This window comes from Acomys minous (assembly GCF_964271855.1).
Source record: "Acomys minous genome assembly, chromosome: 13".
Classification (NCBI taxonomy): Eukaryota; Metazoa; Chordata; class Mammalia; order Rodentia; family Muridae; genus Acomys; species Acomys minous.
The window spans coordinates 104,427,944-104,447,360 of record NC_140495.1 but is presented as its reverse complement, the minus strand read 5'-3'; the positions used below and the strand labels follow the sequence as shown (position 1 = coordinate 104,447,360).

At 53.5% G+C, this 19,417-nt stretch overlaps 2 protein-coding genes across 3 annotated transcripts in view; both read left to right on the top strand.

The window, feature by feature from the left end:
- Nucleotides 1-6,522, top strand: part of TRPM2 (transient receptor potential cation channel subfamily M member 2) — a 52,030-nt gene extending 45,508 nt beyond the window's left edge. For both annotated transcript variants that reach the window (XM_084754708.1, XM_084754709.1), the window contains exons 29-33: nt 789-875; nt 1,648-1,753; nt 2,985-3,086; nt 4,185-4,301; nt 5,248-6,522. In XM_084754708.1, the coding sequence (XP_084610834.1) occupies nt 789-875; nt 1,648-1,753; nt 2,985-3,086; nt 4,185-4,301; nt 5,248-5,394 (559 nt within the window). In that variant the 3' untranslated portion in view covers nt 5,395-6,522. The remainder of the gene's footprint in view (nt 1-788; nt 876-1,647; nt 1,754-2,984; nt 3,087-4,184; nt 4,302-5,247) is intronic.
- Nucleotides 6,523-12,223: 5,701 nt separating this feature from the next.
- Nucleotides 12,224-17,086, top strand: LRRC3 (leucine rich repeat containing 3). Its single transcript, XM_084752314.1, has 2 exons — nt 12,224-12,454; nt 13,118-17,086. The coding sequence occupies exon 2, from the start codon at nt 13,236-13,238 to the stop codon at nt 14,007-14,009; it is 774 nt and encodes a 257-aa protein (XP_084608440.1). The 5' UTR covers nt 12,224-12,454; nt 13,118-13,235; the 3' UTR covers nt 14,010-17,086.
- The last annotated feature ends 2,331 nt before the right edge of the window (nt 17,087-19,417 follow it).

Sequence of the window (19,417 nt, the reverse complement as noted above, 5' to 3'; positions counted from 1 at the left end):
GCAGTGTTCTGCCTGTAAGTACACCTGCAGCCCAGGAGAAGGCATTAGATCACATTATAGATGGTTTTGAGCCACCATGTGGTTGCTGGGAATTGAACTCAGGACCTCTGGAAGAGCAGTCAGTGTTCTTAACCCGTGAGCCATCTTTCTCCAGCCCCTCGGACTTTAACTCATGGTTGGAAAGGCAGGGACCACAGTCAGGTGTGAGGAGAGCACTCTGCTGCCCAAGCGTGGGGCTGGTGGGCCCATGTTGCGGTAAACTTGCCCAGCATCTCTAGCAAATGACCTGTGAACACAGCTTCGCTTCCAGATGGGATGTGGCCAGCAGGGGGAGCAGTGGAGTAGAGGATGCTAAGGGGCTTGAGGGAAATGGGAGGCTGGTGTTTTCGGGGAACATTTGGAACAGAGTGGGCTACTGTCCCTTGAGCCAGAGGCTGTACAAGGTGGCAGCGGGGGGGGGGGGTGTGAGGCGGCATGAAACAGACCACGGTTCAAACCTGGGTGTCTGCACGATGGGGCTGTGACCGATGGGAAGAAGAATGCTTAGGACGGAACGTCAGTTGTCATCGGGTGAGTGACAGGGAGGAGGAGCTGTGCTGAGATGACAGGTACTACCTGCTGTTGTGACACAGGAGTGGAGACAGATGCACAAGAAGGACCTGAGAGGGCTCAGGATGGTCCTGCCTGTGTGTGTGCGTGCCCATTGTGACTTGGCCTCCCCTGCTCAATGTCCCTGCTCCTAACCTCTCTATCAGATGCAGTGGCTAAGTGAACCCTTTCTAACCTAGGAACCCCATGGGCCGTACGGGGTTGCGCGGACGTGGGAGCCTCCGCTGGTTTGGACCCAACCACACACTGCAGCCAGTGGTTACTCGGTGAGTGCCATGCCCGTCATTGTCACGTGGCTCCAAAGATGCCCCCACCCCGACATGTTCTGAGGACCTAGAGGATGGCCTTGGTACTTGGTACTTTGTGAAGCCTATGGAAAAACACAGACACGGATCCTTTTTGAGAAAGCCCAGGCTACTGCTTTTCTCCTGGAGGCTGTTTAGGTTTCTTGGGGTGATCCCTTAGCCCTACGAGGGGGCTGATAAAAACTGTCTAGAGCTAAAGAGAAAATGTTACAAAACAAAACCCACCCACATTCCCACTGTAATGTTAGCATTTGGAAGTTTTCCTACCAGGGGATATGTGCAATTCCACACTCTTAAGACAGCCTGGCACGCTCACGTGTTCACCCCTCAAGCTTTTACATGATGTTTCCAACCCTGGGTCCTGCCTACCTTCTGGGCAGGTGCTGACTGGCTGTACTTGGGGGATCCTTTTGGGGTCCTAGCCCAGGCTGCATGGAACTCAGCAAGATACTAGGCTCTCCTGGCAGTGCCAGAGAGCTGTGGCCCTGGGCAACTGGACCAAAGGCTGGGGATGGACTCTCTCCCTGTGGCTCTGTCTCCATTCTGTCTGGGGACTAGGCAGAATACTTGGGAAAGAGGGAGGGGTGGGGTGGGGTGCATGGGGAGGAGGAGAATGGGGGTAGGGGTGGGGGTTGAGGCTGTGGGGGAGGCAGCAGTGGGTCTGAGTCCCTGCTAACTGCTCGGCACGAGGGCACCTGTGGCTATGAAGGTGTAAAATGGGTCCCCTGTGTAGGTGGAAGAGGAACCAGGGTGGAGCCATCTGCCGGAAGAGTGTAAAGAAGATGCTGGAGGTGCTAGTGATGAAACTGCCGCACTCTGAGCACTGGGCCCTGCCGGGGGTAAGCCAGGCACCTTATCTGTCCCGTCTCACTCAGGGCCTGAGTACCAGCCTCCCACAGTCACTGGCAGGGATGGCGGCAGGGTGACCATCCTAGCCTCCCATCACCCTGCGTGAGTTACTATGGTGCGGCGCCTTTTCAGCGCTCCCTCCCTGACTTCCTTGCAGACTGGCACTCTGGTGCATCCCAGGCCAGGCTTTCCTGGACAGCAGAGCTCAGTGCAGGGACAACTCACAGGGGCTCAGACGTGGATTGCCTCTCTCTCTCTCTCTCTCTCTCTCTCTCTCCAGTCTGAGTTGAGCCCTAAAAGCAGAAGGGTGCTGTTTAAGGGTTAAGGGTGGGGTGTTGCACAGGCCTTTTGCTCAGGAACAGTAGCTGGCTGCAGGGCTGAAGGAGAGCGAGAATCGAGAATCGCCTACACCCTCTGGTAATGACAGAATTAGGGTACAGGGGCCCAGGCTATTCACGCCAGTGTGACTCCACATTGCTCATTTTTTCCCACATCAACTTGTACTGTCCCTAAGTCCACTTTAAGGTAGGGGTCAGGCCACAGACTCTTGTCCTGCCGGGAGGATTTAGACCAGCTTGGCCTTTGCTGTGGCACAAAGCCTATATAATACAGCCCATCTGGCGATACCCCCACCCCCACCCCTGCCCGTCCCGTCTGCCTCTGTCCCATTCCCTGTGTCTGTGATTTTCCCCCAACTCAACAAAAAGCTGTCCTGCTTTTAAGATCTCTTTCTATGCTCATGGTTCAGTGGCTGCTTTGGTAGGGGCCAGTGGTGTAAGCCAGGGTCTTCAGGCTAGAAGGTGGATTGCAAGGCCAGGGCAGCATCTAGGCCTTCTGGATGCTAAGAGCCTAGCAGCAGGAACCAGGCAGAGGGGACTGGGGACAGGCACATAATTAGAGTATAGTGTCTGTCTCTCTGAGGCCAGGATGGTGGAAAGCGGTGATAGGGCTCAGCTGCCTTCCTGGAGTCACAGTGGCGGCCCCGTCCCTCCTTAACTCCATACCCCTGCTCAGGCTGTGGACTGCTGACATGGATGGTGGATCTGGCTAGTGTCACTCAGTTGGCCAGCTGACTCCAGGCTGACAGACACTGCCGCCTTCAGCTTTCCAGGGGACTGGCTGGCTGCCTGTGTTGGGCAGGTGGCCAGAGGAGATGGGCTTGTGGGTTGCCTGGGCTCCAGTTGGCATGTCTTGCTGACCTGCCTTCACTTCTCTGCTCAGGGCTCTCGGGAGCCAGGGGAGATGCTGCCACGGAAGCTGAAACAGGTCCTCCGGCAAGAGTTTTGGGTGGCCTTTGAGACCTTGTTGATGCAGGGCACAGAGGTAGGTTCCACCCCCTGTGTGTTGAGCCCTGCGTGCTGAGTTCCAAATGCTAAACCATGTTGCTGTGAATCCTTAGACAGGGCTTTGATGCTAACTTCTTTATAGGACCTTCCACCCTCCTTAGTCAGTCTGGGTGGCTCTCTGTACACAGACATGTGTGTTCCTGGGCACGGGCCATGAACAGTTTATGACTTGCTTTTTCACAGCATCTCAGAAGCTGTATTTAAGTCTGGATTTACAAATTAGTCTCTGTTTGTTGGGACTAATGTATTGGTAGATATACCGTGACCAATTTCAACATCCCTCTGGGGGTTAGTCCAGCTGTTCCGTGTCTTAGAAAGAAACAAGAGTGACGGCTGGTGATTCCTCTTGTTACCAGGAAGCTCCTCAGTTTTGGATGGCATCATTGGCACAGTGCCTCACTGGACACCACTGCCTTCTCTATTACAACTTCAAAAAATAATTTCTTTTCTTACTAGAGTAAAATTCACATGACACGAGTCTGGAGTGACTGACTCTGTGGATAAACACATCCAGAAACAGGGTTGGAATGCCTGTACCTCACCCTCTTTGAGAAAGCTCAGGCCACGCCCCCTACAGCACCCCTCTCCCAGACTGTTTCCTGTAATTACTCTTTATTACCACTAGGGGGCCAACAGACTCTGTCCAGAATGAACAATCCCTTCACATTTATATACTCCTAGCACTCTAGTTCTAAAACCAAAAAAAGAAGCTCCCATCCTCCAGGGCAGCCATTTGCCTTTGTCTCTGGGATTGTAGTTCTGAACTCTCGTTTTGAGTTGGGGCTGTGTAGTGCTGGCCTCTGCTGTCTAGGAGAATTCTCCCTGAGCAGAATCCTTGAGGAGGAGAGCGAGCCATGGATGCCCAGTATAGGCAGCAGGGTACTATGCTGACTTGAGCCAGAAGCCAGGAGTAGGGTCAGGGGGCTGTGTGTGTGGACTTGAGACTGGTCAGGGAGGAAGTGGGATAGCCAGGCATGTTCAGACCCTGCCCCAGGAGGCCCTTCCTCCCTGTGGAACTGAGCTCCTGCAGGGTGGACTGTGGAGTCGGCTAGCTTACCCATGCCCTGGCCTCCAGGTGTACAAAGGGTACGTGGATGACCCAAGGAACACAGACAATGCCTGGATCGAGACGGTGGCTGTCAGCATCCATTTCCAGGGCCAGAATGACGTGGAGCTGAAGAGGCTGGAAGAGGTATGAGGACCACCCCCCAGAGAGCAGGGAGCACAGTGGAGTGCTCCGGACATGTCTCAGGGCCCTCTCCATAGCGGTCTGCTTGGGGCCTCGAGACAGAGCTGGGTCTCCTATGGGTGGGAGGCTAACATGCAGATTCTCATCCTGAAGGGACCTAGGGGGCGCCAGGGAGAGGCCAGACAGCCAGAGTAGAGGCTGAGCAGTGGGCCTGTACCCAGGCCGTTCAGCGAGCTCTGGGTTAGTTATATTGCTGTGACCAAATACTTGGAGAAAAAGCAACTTGAGGGAGGGTCTATCTTGGCTCATGGCTGGTCATGGCTGGGGAGTCATGGCAGCAGGAGGTGCGAAGTAGCTGGCCACATTGCGTCTGTAGTCAGGGGGCAGATATGGTGGCTGGCGAGCATCTCAACATCTCCTGTATCCCAGAATCTCATCTCAAGGAACGGTGCCACCCACCTCGGGAATGGGCTTTCCTTCCTTAGTCTCAGTCTAAACAGCCTCTCATGGACTTGCCTTGAGATTTGTCTCTAAGGTGGTTCTAGACCCTGTCAAGGTGACGGTCCATATTAACCGGCACCAGAGGACTTGAGGACCATGTCCAGAGAGAGGCTGGCATGGCCTCCTCTGCTCCCTGTGCCCTCTGCATGGACATCTGTCTGCAGGCATTGGGCATAGCCTGCCATTCTGCTGGTTTAGAACTAGGCCAGGAACGGTCCACTCTGTGAAATCCAGGTGGCCAGGCAGAATGAAGGCCTCTGGGTAAGGTCACATCTCTCTATTCATTTGGGACTGTAGGACCCCACACGGCCAGCTCAGGCTCCTGGAGCAGGCGATCCTGTGTCATACGGCGGGCATGGGCGGGAGACAGTATTGTAAGCTGCACTGGCCCCTGCAGCCTGAGGAGCAGGGCTGCTGGGTAGATGTAGACTGCTGTCTGTCCTTGCAGAACTTGTACACCCAGGATCCAAAGGACTCAACCTGTGGCCCGGGGACGGCTACTGAATGGCAGGTGGTAGACCGGCGCATCCCCCTATATGCGAACCACAAGACCATCCTCCAAAAGGTGGCCTCTCTGATTGGAGCTCACTTCTGACTGCTGGTTCTGGTGGAAGCCACACCTGCCACACCTGGTGGCGGGTTGCGGGTACTGGATTGGGGTAGTAGGTTGTGGGGCTGGGTTGGGTGACCACAGGGATCTTAACAAGTCCCCAGAGGTGCTATCTTGAAAGCCACCTCTGCCACCACAGGAGAGTTACAGGATGAGGACTGATGCCTATGTCCTAAGGTAGCCACCATGCCTTGACTAGGGCTTAATGGGGCCCTTTCCAGCAAGATGCTGCCACTACCCATAAGCCTGACTGGACGTGCTACCTTTGGGATAGGTGCTATGCCCTGGAGGGACCTTTCTCCTCATTGTGGGAGCTTCCTGTCCTAGGAAAGAGGCTGGGCCTCCTTCACAAAAAGACACTGTCCTCATGGGTCCCAGCTAGTGCTGTGCCACAGGCACTGGAAAAGGCAATGTGGGCTTTGAGGTAAGATGCCTCTCACTCCCAGACTTCAGAAGTACTCTTTTGAAGGCACACAGGCAGGGGTGCCCCCTCCCCCAGCTCCAGCTGACCTGCCGGTCACAGAAAATACTAGAAGACGATGGGGGCACTGTGGCAACGGCCTCTAGAGGAAGGTGCCATGGGGGAATGACACAGGGTAGGCAACTCAGGTCCTGACTCAGGTACTGGCTACGAGATCAACTCTGCAGCCAGGGAGGGGTGGGTAATGCTGGGGTTCAATGGGATGGGACAATAAAGAACTGGTATGATCCACCTATGTGAAAATCGATCTATCTTGGAAAAGCTCGAGACTCAACTTGGATCACCGGGAGCAAAGGGAGGCAGGAGAGTTCTCGGGTGGCTGGGGCCTCTTCCGGTAGACTGGGGGACACATCCTAAGCCACTGAAGACAGCTTGGTTTCCCAGACAGTCGGTGTCCCTGGCTCCCAGAAAGGAGGCCTAGATGCTCAGAGGGAAGTGCTCTGCTTGGCATCTCCTGCCAAGCAACCAAAGGGCTTCTGGGAAGTGACAGGTAGCCAAGTGAGGGCAGCTATGTGGCTCCATGGGAGCTGGAGGGCACAGTCCTAGGCTGTCTCTTTTCCAGTTCAGGCTTCCAAACAATGCAGAGAGGCAAGAATTCTGAAAGACCCAGGATGCCCTGGAGATCCAGGCATTCTGAGAGAGCTGGGGATTCTGGGAAAAACAAGGATTCCAGTATCCCAGAAGAAACCCATTCTGGCCTAAACTGTTAAGAAAACAGTGTCTAAAAAGGCAATTGGCTCTGCCCTGGCTGGTCTGGTAGCCTCTTGGCCACCCTGTGTCCTGAGTTTGAGTCACTGCATGAGCTAATATCATGATGGCCAGGGATGGGGGTGGGGCGAGCATATGGGAGCAAAACAAACCATTCACATGTCCACCAGCTGAGAGATGCAGGTCATGGTTTCCTTCAATGGTACCTCCACAACGACTTAAGACATGCCCCGCCTCCCCCATTCAGTCCCACCGTCCAAAGGTTCCACCAGCTTCCAGCAGCACTGTGCTAGGGGTGAGGCCTCCAACATCTAAGTTATGAACCCACACCACAGTCCCACGCCTAGTCCAAGAAGAGGAGATGAGAAAACAAAGGCATGTTGGGAGATTGCCTACAAGCCCGCCGACCTCCCAGCTGTCCTTTAAACCAAGCCAGCAACACCAGGAGACACCACAGGCTAAGTAGCTGTAGTTTAACTGCACTACTGACTCAGTTCCTCCGGATTTCCCAAAGCTGTCTTTGGCCTTAGGATCCCATCACACTAAGGCAGGCCAGTGGACACGGCTTCTTTGCTTCCCCCATCTGCAGCAGAGACTCGGACTCCCACTGTCTGTAGTGATCTTCTCATTGTTGAGCATCCTGTCACTCTGGACGTCGAATTCAGTTTGAGTGTGTTTTCTGTCTTCCTCACAGCTGTATGAAGGGACTCCCTGGACAGGATATCAGCAGAGCAAGGTTGTACCTTTCCTGCTGGGTAAGCTGCCATCTTTCTGACCACCAGGACATAAACCCTGTGTGATGACTAGTCATTGTAAACTTGGCAGGACTTAGAATCATCTAGAAGACTGAAGAAATCCTCTGAATGTAACTGGGCTTTTTGGCTGCTTTGTTGAGTTCTTATATCTACCACCCTTCCCCCCCTTTCAAGCCCCCTAACACTAAGTAGGTGAAAAGAAGGATGCAGAGGAAAAGGGGCGTTGACCTCTTTGGATCACTTCCTGCTGATTAGGAATACTGAGTTCCCTGGGGGGCAAATCTATAATCTTCTTCATTAGAATATCTCCAGCCAGCAACCAGCAATCCAGTAAACAGCAACAGCAAAAGCAGCAGCATGGACCAACAGGAAAAGCAGCAGGGGCAGCAGCAGCAGCTGCTGCAGGCCCTCTCAGGGGTCTCATATTTATATCCTCTCAAGAGACCCCAGAAATTTAAATCTAAGCTATCTGCAGATAGGAAAAAAAAATATTACGCCCCTCCTAGAACATGAGACAAATCATGGTTAGCAACTGTGGACAGTCTGAAGCAGCCCCATATCCTACACCTGGGATTAAAACAAAAACATATTAACATAACTGGGTTTTTAAAGAAACCAAGAGTCTCACTACACATCTGGACACATCTGTGAGGGTGTTTCTGGAGGAGTTTAGCTGAGGCAGGAAGACGTAGCCTGAGTATGGGTGATGCCATACCGCATGCTGGGGGCTTTGGCAGAGTTAAAAGAGGAAAAAGGAAAAAGACGGCTGAATGTCTTAAGAGCACTGGCTGCCCTTCCAGAGCTCTTGAGTTAAATGCCCAGCAACCACATGGTGGCGCACAACCATCTATAAAGGGATCTGGTGCCCTCTTCTGGTGTGCAGGTGTACATGCAGATAGAGCATGCATATACATTATATAAATACATCTAAAAGAAAAGAAAAAAGATGCTGTTCACCAGTGAGAAGAGCAACCGGCACACGTGGCCATATAGACCGCACTTTCATCACTGTGGAGTTAATGTTTTTTTCCCTTTGACGTCGACTGGTTTTGAAAGCTGTGTGGACACCGTGGGACCCTGAAGGATGTGACTTGAAATGGAAAGCCCCACTATGTGGTAAGCAGGGAGAGAAAGGGACCTTCTACTCCATCTCAGCCAAAGGAAGCTGGTGTGGCTGTATTAACATCACACAAGGTGGATTTCTAGGGATACACACAGGACCAATTCACAGTGGCACAGGGTCGGTTAGTGGCGAATCCATGCAGTCAGAACATAGGGGTTCAACTCTGATGGGGCTGGGGAGTTCAGTGGGTTTGCTGCACGCAAGTACAAGAAACTGAGTTCAGATCCCCAGCACCCATGTTTTAAAAAGTCAGGCACGGCAGCTTGTGCCTGTAATCTCAATGCGGGGGAGCTGGAGACAGGACTCCTGGGTCTTGCTGGCCAGCTGGACTAACCAAACTGGGGAACACTGGGTTAAGTGAAAGACGCTGTCTCAAAAAACTAAGGTGGAGACTGAGGAAGACACTCAACATCAAATCCCAGTCTACACATGTACAGACATTTGTCCACACACACATTCATGTAAGCACACATTTGCCCACATATATAAACACACAGCCCCCCTACACACACACACACACACACATACACACACACACATGAAAGGAGCAGACTAATCTATAAATTTAAAAAAATTTATTCTTTGATGTTTTATTTCAGCCAGCTGGTGATGACACACGCCTTTAATCCCAGCACTCTGGGAGGCAGAGGCAGGCAGATCTCTGTGAGTTTGAGGCTAGCCTGGTCTACAGAGCAAGATCTAGGATAGCCAGGGATACACAGAGAAACCCTGTCTTGAAACAAACAAACAAACAAACAAACAAAAACAAACCAACCTCCCTTAAAAAACATTATTTTATTTATTATTTGTGTGATGTATATGTGTGCATGTGTACACCGTACCTCACATGTGGAAGTCAGTGGACTTGTTTGTAGAGTCAGTTCTCTTCTTCTACTTTTATTGGGATTCTGGGACTCGCACCTAGGCCATCATGCTTTAACAAGTGCCTTTACCCCCTGAGCCACCTTGATGACCCTAATCTACAATTATAATTAGGGATTTCAATCTCCACCTCTCAGTAATTACTAGAGCAAGTAGGCAAGTTGGTGATTCCAGAAACTTCTCTGTAATGTAGCCATCAGTCTCCATCCCATAGAGACAGAACACCCCATTGAGCAAGAGAACACATGCTCAGAGTGCATGCAAACCATCTCCATATTCTGGACCGCAAATGGGTCCAGTAAAATTAAGAAATATAGAATACACCTTTTGACAATGCGTTTAAATTAGCAGTAACAGAAAGATTACTGGAAAATTTCCAAACACCTGGAAAGTGAATGACATACTGTTGAACTCATGGATCAAACAAGAAATAGATAGGCCTGGTGAGATGGCTCAGCAGGAAAAGGGTGCTTGTTGCCAAGCCTGAGGACCCCAGTTTGGTCCCTAGGACCCACATGGTGGAAGCTGAGAACCGACTTCTGCAAATTGTCCTCTGACCTCCACATGCTTGGATGGCATTTGCCTGACCACACAAACACAAGTAAGGTAAATAAATATTTATTTTAAAAAGTAGAATGAGGTTATAGAGTATTTTAAGCTTGATGACAATAAGAAAAACAAAAACAAACAAGCAAAAAAAAAAAACCCAAACAAAGATTGTAAATATCAAAAGTTCTAGGATGCACCTGAAACAGGACGAGAGGAAATGCCTATGCTGGTAAAGACAACACTGCCCGGTGAACCGAGTCTCTAGCTGAGGGAACCCAGAAGGAAAGAGGAAGTTAAAACAGGCAAGCAAAGGGCAGAAGAAAGTTCAGGGCAGAAACCAGTTGCGGGGGGCAGGGGTTTCAACAGTGGAGAAGCTACTTAAACCAAAAATTGTTGTTCTGAGTTGATCAACAAAATCAACACACGCTTCTCTCCTGAATTATGAGAGAGAAGGTGCAGGGCGCTGGAGGAGGCGTGCGTGCGTAAGGACAGTGCCAATTGCTCACTCACATCCAGGGACACTGAAAGGGTTATGGTGGTGTACTGTGCTGAGGATTGCAACAGCTTGGGTGAGACAGAAACTTTCGCGAGCGATACAAAACATACGGCTAAGGGGGAAAACATGGCACTTGTAGATGTGTTCAATAATTCAACTGCATGCAAAGAAGATAAAACATCACGACTAAGTCGGCTTTCTCCCCAAACATGGGCCAATTTAACGCCCAATGATAACAGGCTTTAAGAAACAAAGTACAACATCCACTCCTAATTAAAAAAAAAAACAAAACACAAAAACACAAAACCAAAACCAAACCCAAACAAAATTCTCAGCAAACTAGAGAAAAGACGGTCCTCTCGACTACAGACCAAATAGGCTATCTGTTTACCATGCCTCACACTGTGTACCCAGGTCAACTCCAAACCCAGGCTCAAATGCAGATCTCTACATCCATAAAACCCTGCGAAACAAAGACATCTTATATATGACATCTAAACACCATAATCCACCAAAGAGAGAAAAATCGCTGAGTTAGACTCCCTCAAAATTAAAAACCAACTGTGGGGAAAGCTGTCAGGAGAATGGAAAGACAGTCCACACAGACTGAGGAACAATATTTGCAAATCAGGAAGGGAGAGTTTCCAAAGAACTCTCACAGCTCAAAATTACGGAAAACAAACAACTAAAAGCAGAGGGATGGAGCAGACGGGAAGCCAGACCACACCACGAACCTCTGGGGTGACACAGACCCATACCACAGGTCAAGCCACCACACCACACCCAGAGTGTCTCCAATCAGAGCCACTGGCCCACCAGGTGCTATTGGCTATGTGCCTGTGTTATCAGTGGGGTGTGACACGGAGCCAGAAGTAAAATACGCTCCAGCCACTGCTCTGCAGGGTAAGCACTCTAGGTTGGTGCACAGTGCCCCAGTGGCCTTTCTATGAGAGCTCCAGATTAAAACCCAGCCGGAAGCTGAGTAGGTGTGCAGACACACAAATTGGCACACTAGGGATAACCACAACTCCAAAAGGAGTCTTGAAATAAGGAGGCAGAAAGAGAACCTATGTGACAGGAGGCCATTTATAGAAGCCTTGGAAAATGCAGACTGCCACGAGGATGGCAGGTAACAAAGAGAGACCGAAGTCCTCCCGAGGCCAGTGGGATAGGTTCCAGGCTGAGGTTCAAGTCCCACGTCGATGCTTCCATTCATCTTTCTAGGTGCCACCACCCTGGAATTGGGACTTGGGGAGAGGGGCCTCAGTCTGGTGGTGGGGGTGCTCAGGGCGGGGCTTGACCACGTGGCACGCCCACGGACACTCCCCTTACCAAATGCTCAAGAAAGCCGGTACCTAAATCCCGCCCAAACCATCCCAGGCCCCGCCCAGATTCCCGCCCCAGTCAGTGCAGTTCATACATCAGGCCCCACCCCTCACACAAAACCTCGCCCACACCACCTCGCTCCCCCCGCCCCCCTCACACCCAACGCCCCACGTTCTGGCTCAGTAGGTTTTTCTTAACTTTGTTCAGCCCTTCCTTACGCAGGCCCCAGCCCCTTCCACTTAAGGCTTGGCCCTCCTCAAACGGGACCCTCCCCTACCCAGCCCCTCCTCTTACATGTCCCTCCCCTCGCAGAGAACCTCCCTTTAGAGGCCTCGCCCCTCAACACTCAGACCACGCCCTTACCTGGCACCTCCCATCCACAGCAGGCTACACCCCGTTCCCCGATGCACACAACACCAAAGCTACTACTAGGACCCCCTTCTCACCGGCTCCGCCCCTATCTCAAGGCCCCTCTCCAACCCCCTCCCCTCTCAAGGCCCCGCCCTAATCATGCAAAACCCCTCCCCTCTAGTCTCACCCCCACCCTGCCCTTCCTCTTGCCGGCCCCTCCCCTATCTCTAAGGCTCCCGCCTCTCCTGCCCTAGCTTGCCAGCCTCTCTCCTTTACCGGCGCAGGGTGGGCACCGGGCAGACGCGGCGGCTTGGAGAAGGCGCTGGCCAGGCTCCGGGAAGCTCGGAAGGCGCCGCGCAGCCGTGGCCACTCAGGTAAAGCCCCCATTCGCCCGCGTGGCCTCCCACCCTCGGAGCTCCAGTGTCCTGGCCCTGCCGCCCTGCGCTCTGCCACCGCTCCCCGCCCAGCCCGGAGGCACACATGGGGCGGCTTTTCCTCTCCCCTGTCCCCAGCGCCGCCGGCGTGGAGCTGCTGCTTCAGGGCGCGCGGCGAGCTCTACCGATGACCGCAATCTTTAAGGTGTCGCAGGTAGCCGAGTGCTCAGGGACATACTGGCACATGCGGCCACCTGCCCCGCCCGACCTGGCTTGCACAGAACGGGAGGGAAGCCCTCCGCCAGCACTTGCCAGGAGCTGGGGGAGGGGAGAGAGAGATGGATCTCTGGGCCTCCGCCCAGACTTGGGTCCCCAGCTATGGGTGGGTGATCAGAGGGGCTAGGGCAGGGTTCTGTAACTACCTCGCTAGGGTCGGGCCTCCAGCCAACCGTCAGCCCTAGGTGTCTATCTTAGCTGGGAGATGCTTCTCTGGGTGGCCTTGGTCTTCCAGAGTAAGTTACAAAGCAGGCATGTTTGATAACCTGCAACCCTGCCTCAAACCTGGTGTGCCCATGATGACTTTCCTCCCTGGTCCTGTCCTCCTAGCTGGACCACAATGGTCACTACTAGTCACCTCCACCTCCCTGTCTCTTTTTCCTGTAGAACTGAGACCATTCGGTTCTTCTGCAGTTTGTGTTGAACGACCGCCTGCAACACGAGGAAGGACACTCAACCTGCAAACCCCAGTAAAGAAGAGTTACCTGGGTCAGGTGGAGGCAAGATGGGCCCCAGGGGCAGGCAGAGCTTGTCGTCCCCGCTGGCCACCTCCCAGGGGTCTTGTTTCTTCATCCTCTTCTGCTTACGCTTAGGTGCCCCCTGCCCACAGGCCTGCCAGTGCCCTGACCATGCCGGGGCTGTGGCTGTCCACTGCAGCTCAAGAGGCCTGCAGGAGATCCCTAAGGACATCCCAGCTGACACGGTGCTTCTGAAGCTGGACGCCAACAGAATCTCCCGAGTCCCCAACGGAGCCTTCCAGCACCTGCCCCAGCTGAGGGAGCTGGACCTATCCCATAATGCCATCGAGGCCATTGGGCCCGCTGCCTTCTCAGGTCTGGCTGGAGGCCTGCGGCTTCTGGACCTGTCCCACAATCGCATCCGGAGAATTCCAAAGGACGCCCTGGGCAAGCTGAGCGCCAAGATCCGCCTGTCCCACAACCCGCTGCATTGCGAGTGTGCCCTGCAGGAGGCCCTGTGGGAGCTGAAACTGGACCCGGACTCCGTGGACGAAATTGCTTGCCACACCTCGGCACAGGAGCAGTTCGTGGGCAAGCCACTGATCCAGGTCTTGGACTCAGGTGCCAGCTTCTGCAGTACCCACCGGAAGACCACCGATGTGGCCATGCTGGTCACCATGTTCGGCTGGTTCACCATGGTGATCGCCTACATTGTGTACTATGTGCGCCACAACCAGGAGGATGCCAGAAGACACTTGGAGTACCTGAAGTCGCTGCCTAGTGCCCCAGTCACCAAGGAGGCCCTCAGCTCTGTGCCCTAGTGCCTGCCTCCAGTAGGCCACCGAGCCTGGCTGCCCTGGTCTCTGCAGCAGGTGGAGGCGATGGTGCTCTTGTGTCCCCAGGAAGGTGCATGGCAGGTGCTTCTGCACGACCCCCAAAAAAGCATGTTCGTAGTTGGCATTTGGTCGCTGCAGCCACTGCCTAACACAGTAGGCAGGGGTGTGCCTGTCTTAATGGGCAGGTGAACTGAGGTTCAGAGAAACGGAATACCTTGCCAGGGCTGGGTTCAGCTGGCACTTAAGCCCAGGCTGCTTGCGGTATAGGCCTGTGACCACTCTGAGCTGCCGACCTTTCCCATATGGTGCTGTGGGAAGTGAATATTTGTGCACACGAGGATGGGGCCCTGGTGGAGAGGATGGCGCCCTGGTGGGGAGGATGGCACCAGCAATTTTGCCATTGGGGAGTGACTCGTTCTGTTTACCCCTTGCCCTCCTGGCACATCTGAACACAGAGATGCTGCCCTTTCAAAACACTGGCGATCTAGGCCTTTCTAGAGAGGTCAGTGCAAAGTACAGCCCGTACTGGCCCACACTGACCTTTGAGTTGCCCTCGTGCCAAAATGTCAGTCCATCCATAGGGAGAAAACGGGGAAACAAGAAAGGTCCACTGTGGGCTCACCGTGGCAATGTCGGCTAAGCAGACAACTCGTGGCCTTCCCCTGCTTCTGCCACGCCCATCTGTGCCTGGCCAGTGGAAGCCCGTCAGTCACAGTGGCTCCTGTGCCTTGCTTTTCTACTGCCAATATCTATAGCAGCCTTTTCAAAGGACAAGGGACTGGTGTGTGAGGTTTCCATGCCAATCAACAGGACACCGTTTTTCTCTAGCAACAAGGGTTTTCTCTCTTCACCTCGCCAAAAATCCCAGAGTTTGCTGATCAATTTTCTTACCTAGATTACTTCATGTTCAGGGGTAGATGTTTCAGCCACCTACTTGACTAACTTCCAGATTTATTATTTACTGTCTTTTTTGTATAAGTGTTTATATCTTAAGCTACATCGAGTGTCTGGGAGAAGCAAATGAGTGTAGATTGTGGCAGGGGTGGTGGTGCTGAGCTTCCGGTCCAGATGCCTCTTCAAGCAGAAAGTGGACATGGCCTATGTTTCGGCCAGAAATTCTCTTGTGATCTGCAGGGACCAGGTGAGACTATGTTGGGGGGCCTGGGCCTGGCTTGGTCTTAGCATCACTGTGGCCCACAGTTCTGTCACTGCCGTGAGACATGGTGCCTGAGGCCACATGACTGTCAGCTGCAGAAATACGTGAAAAAGAAAGACACTCTTGAATTCCAGATGTTCCCTGATGCTGCGTGCCCACACCTGCATGGTGGTCAGCCATGGGACCACCATGCCCAGTGTGTGCAGTGTGAGGGAATCTGGAGGCCCGATGAGCTCAGACCCTGTTCACTGTTCCTCTGGTGCACTGGGCCAAGCTTGAATGGCTGCAGGGCTGTAAGGGTCAGGCCCTGGCGCAGCTAGCAGCACCAGTTCCCACTCCCATGAGGGTTGGAACGGCGAGGAAGCCTCCTTAGGAATGCCGGACACTGGTGTGACTGCTGTCTGGCCCATGTGGCACAGACATGGCCAACACATGGTGTCCAATTGAGCGTTCAGAGGAGGCAGGTGCCGAGGGCAGAGTGATCTGGACCTGGAGGGTTCTGAACCAAGGAGAAGAGGCTAAAAAGCCAGAGATGAGGGCTTGGATTAAGGACCGGTGCTGAAGTGGCTATGTCTGCCTGATGGTCAGGGACACCTCGAGTCAGGTACCTACTCTGGGAGGTGCTGGTGCAGAGCGTATGACTGGCATGCCTCTTCTTGTGTGGGGTGATGTGTGGTACAGGAAGGGTAGCTGCTTCCAGGCTTGGGGCACAGATTGGGTGGTAGCTGGGCCCCTGGAGCCCTTCTACCATCCTACTTAGTAGGGAGGCCCTATGTCAGGAGCTTGCCTGTCCCATTGACATGACCAGGTCAGGAAAGAGCATGGATGGAGGCTGGGGTGGTGAGGTCAGCACCCCAGAGCTCTTCTCTTGCCAGAATGACCCCTAGTGAGCCCTTTAGATACAGAGGGGTAGGGCTCCTTCCCAGGCTGCTCAGCTCACTGCCAGGCTTACAGCCCTTAGTCTAGGGTTTGGCCCTACCTACCGGGGTTGTGCATCTACAGGGCTCCTGCACAGCCCCTACCGGGAGGAAGAGGCTGTGGGACCCTGGAGAGAGCATGGCCCCTCCTCCTGTAAGGGGTACCCTAGGGCCTCAGCGGCTCTCTTGCTCACCCAAGCTTCCAATCCCGCTGTCCTGAAATCTTAGCTCCCTGCCATCCCATTCTTTCTTCCTTTTCTACACTTTTCCCTTCCCTCCCATGACCAGCTCACAGGATAAGTGTATGAGGCTGGAGTCCCTGAGGGACACATGTGTGCACGCGCGAGTGCATGTATGTATGTGGGCGTGTGCGCGCGTGCACATGCACATGTGCACATGTGTGCGCATGCAGGGCTGCATTGAGATGGTTCCTGCATTCCACCTATTTCCCCCAGCTTCATCATCCTCTTCTTGAATGAGATGTTCTCCCTCCCCAACCCCTGCACAGACCCTCTAGATCTGACACTCTGGGTCATTACCCCCTCACCCCCCAAACTCTGGAAGGCAGGTGGAACCTTACTACACAGAACAGAGGTGCCCAAATGTTCTCAGGCACAGGATGGTTTGTGCCACATGGCTCAGTGCTGTGCCCTGCCACACACCTCCCCTCCCCCGCCCCCAACCTCCCCTCCGCATCACTATAAACCTGTCAGTTCACAGCCTCTCTTTGGGCACTTTCCTTCCCATTAGTCACATGGTTCTAAACTGACTTCCTTGGGTGGGATCAGAGGTGGTGGGGGTGGGGTGGGGTGGGGGAGGGTGTCACAGACTGAGATGGGCCTGTACCAGCTCTCAGCCATGCAGAAACCTCAGATGGCTTCTCAGATGCTTTTCCCGGAAGCTCAGTCCTGAACCTGCTTCTACCTCTTCTCAGCCTTTCTGTGAACCCCCAATAAAGATCTTTGTGCTGAAGGCTGGTAGTGGGAATTCTGTAGTTCTTCCATTCCACCTGTCCCTCACAGCGCTGTCAACATCTGCAGGTCCTCACAGCTGCGGGTGAGGGTGAGGGTGGGGTGGGGTAGGGGCATCTCCAACTAGGGGATCTGGGGATCCCAGGTTCAGGATTTGATTTCTCAAGGGCCATGCCTCATGGGTTTCCACTGATGCTGGTGCCTTCTGACAGAGCCCTACACCTGCTCTGAGGTCCACAGGTGCCTGTCTGCCTCACCAACCTTCTCACTGCCGTTCCCAGCTTCCCTGCCTGGAGACTCGTGTCCCTGAGGATGGCCTGGTACCCACCGACCAGCTTGGGTTATCCTTCCTTCCTTTGTTCCTATCCTATCTTGCTCTCTAGGTTCTGGGGTGGACAATCGATGAGATTTCCTTCGCCCTGTAGTGAGCTTTTCCTGCCATGGAGTCCTCCCACACTACGTCTCTGTTCTCCAGGTCAGTTCCCAGCTCGTGTTGCTGAAAGACCCTAGAGTGTTCGCATCGCCTGTCAGCCTGTCTCCCTGTGCTGAAGACTGACTTGTCCCTCCTAGAGAACCTACAGTGTAGGCAGATCAGGGCCCCACCAGCTTCCACAATCTGCACACACACACACACACACACACGTACACACAAATACATGCACACGCTTAGGGACGTGCACTGCTCATCGGTACCAGGTTTCCGCACACATTGAATTCATGCTTGCCATCCCTTCCTCGCCCCTGGCACAGTGTGTCTCTGGTCCTTGGAGGGGGAATCTTGCCCCCACAGGTCTCTAGAGACCATGGCCTGCTCTGGGGGCTTCTTTGTATCAGCATCCATTTCCTGACTTTTCCAGCCTCCTGGGATTCTGAGAATGTTACAATGCTCAGAACCTGCACTGGGCCCCTCTGTCTTGCCACCACTGGCCGAGGAAACCCTGATTTGGGTTCCTGAGTGCTAGGTTCAAGGGGATGGCCCTGCTTTAAATAGGGCCTCTGGGTTGAGCCAGGGGCAAAGCCATGGGCCTAAGCGGGAGGAGGGTCTGCAGGTGAGGTGCATTCAGGGAGAAGCAAAATCCCATGACTTTGTCAGAGTCTGACATTGGGATAGCGGCAGCTCTCAGGCCACCCTCTTTATTCAGGCCACTGGCCACTGGGAGGGACCACAGCCTCCGTATCACAGACCCAGCTTGATTTCAAGGGTGTTTTTTAGTTGGTTCTCACAGTGGCTGGCACAGTGAGCCCTGATTTGCTTCGGAGGAAGCATTGGAGTTCAGGAGTGACGTTCTTGCTTAGTGGTGGCTGGCTCCCGGCAGTCTGGGCTGGAATCTGCATCTCTGATGGCTGGCCTGGACACTGTCACTTGGGAACGGGGGCCTTGGGGTGTTGTCAAAACAAAAGACCAGAGCTTGGTTGACTACAGATGGAAGAAAGGCCAGCGGCCAGTGTGTGAGGCAAACCAGACTTGTTCACGCAGCTTGTCTGCGTGGCTACTATAGCCGGGAATTAACTGGCTCTGCACTTGCAACCATGGCAACAGCACTGCCCCGAAAGGGAGTGGACACCCAATCATCACTGGATGACATTAACCATAAGAAGTGGCCGTGGGCTGCTGTCGGGACCAGTGGAGGCCAGCCATCTTGCCTCCTCCGCCTTATTCTGTGCATACTGAACCAAGTCCACCTGTGGGCCCTGGCGCCACAGTAGCAGCCAGCCCCTAGGGAGTGAAGACTCAGGGGAAGCAGATCCCAGGAAGGTTTGACATGTGCCCCCTGGACTTCAGGGCCTCTAATGTTCAGCGTCTGTGTGAGCAATGGGCAGCTTGGCCTAGGCCTCAACAGGTCGGTCCCTTCCCTGTGCCAACAATTTGTGCTGCCATTGTATCCCCACTAACTCACAGTTTAAACCATGTGAAGTTACCTCTTTGGCAATGGCTTCACACAGCGTGTCTGTCCGCTATGGTTGCTCATGGTTACTGTTTCTAGCTTTAGAAAGTTGCCCTTCACCTTGGGTGGGGGCATTTCTAGAAACATTCATGTCTCATACTTGGGACTTGAAGCAGCCTTCCTCCTTTTTTCCTTCCTTCCCTCTCTCTCACCCTCCCAATTGCTCTTGGTACTGGGGGTTGAACCTAGGCCCTTGCGCATGCCTGGCAAGCAAGCACTGCACCATGGAGACACATCTCCAGCCGTGTAACTTGGAGTTGTGTGTCTGCCAAGGGCTGGCTGGGAGCTGAGGTTCCACTCCCTCCTGTCCCTTGTCTCTCGTTTAGTTCAGTACTGAGAGGCTCTTGTTCCTTCTGAGGACAAGTGGCTCTGAGGTTTGGATAAGAACTGCCTACGAATGACA

Bases quoted from the DNA above. Each gene is read 5' to 3' on its own strand.
- LRRC3 (XM_084752314.1), top strand. From the start codon at position 13,236: ATGGGCCCCAGGGGCAGGCAGAGCTTGTCGTCCCCGCTGGCCACCTCC.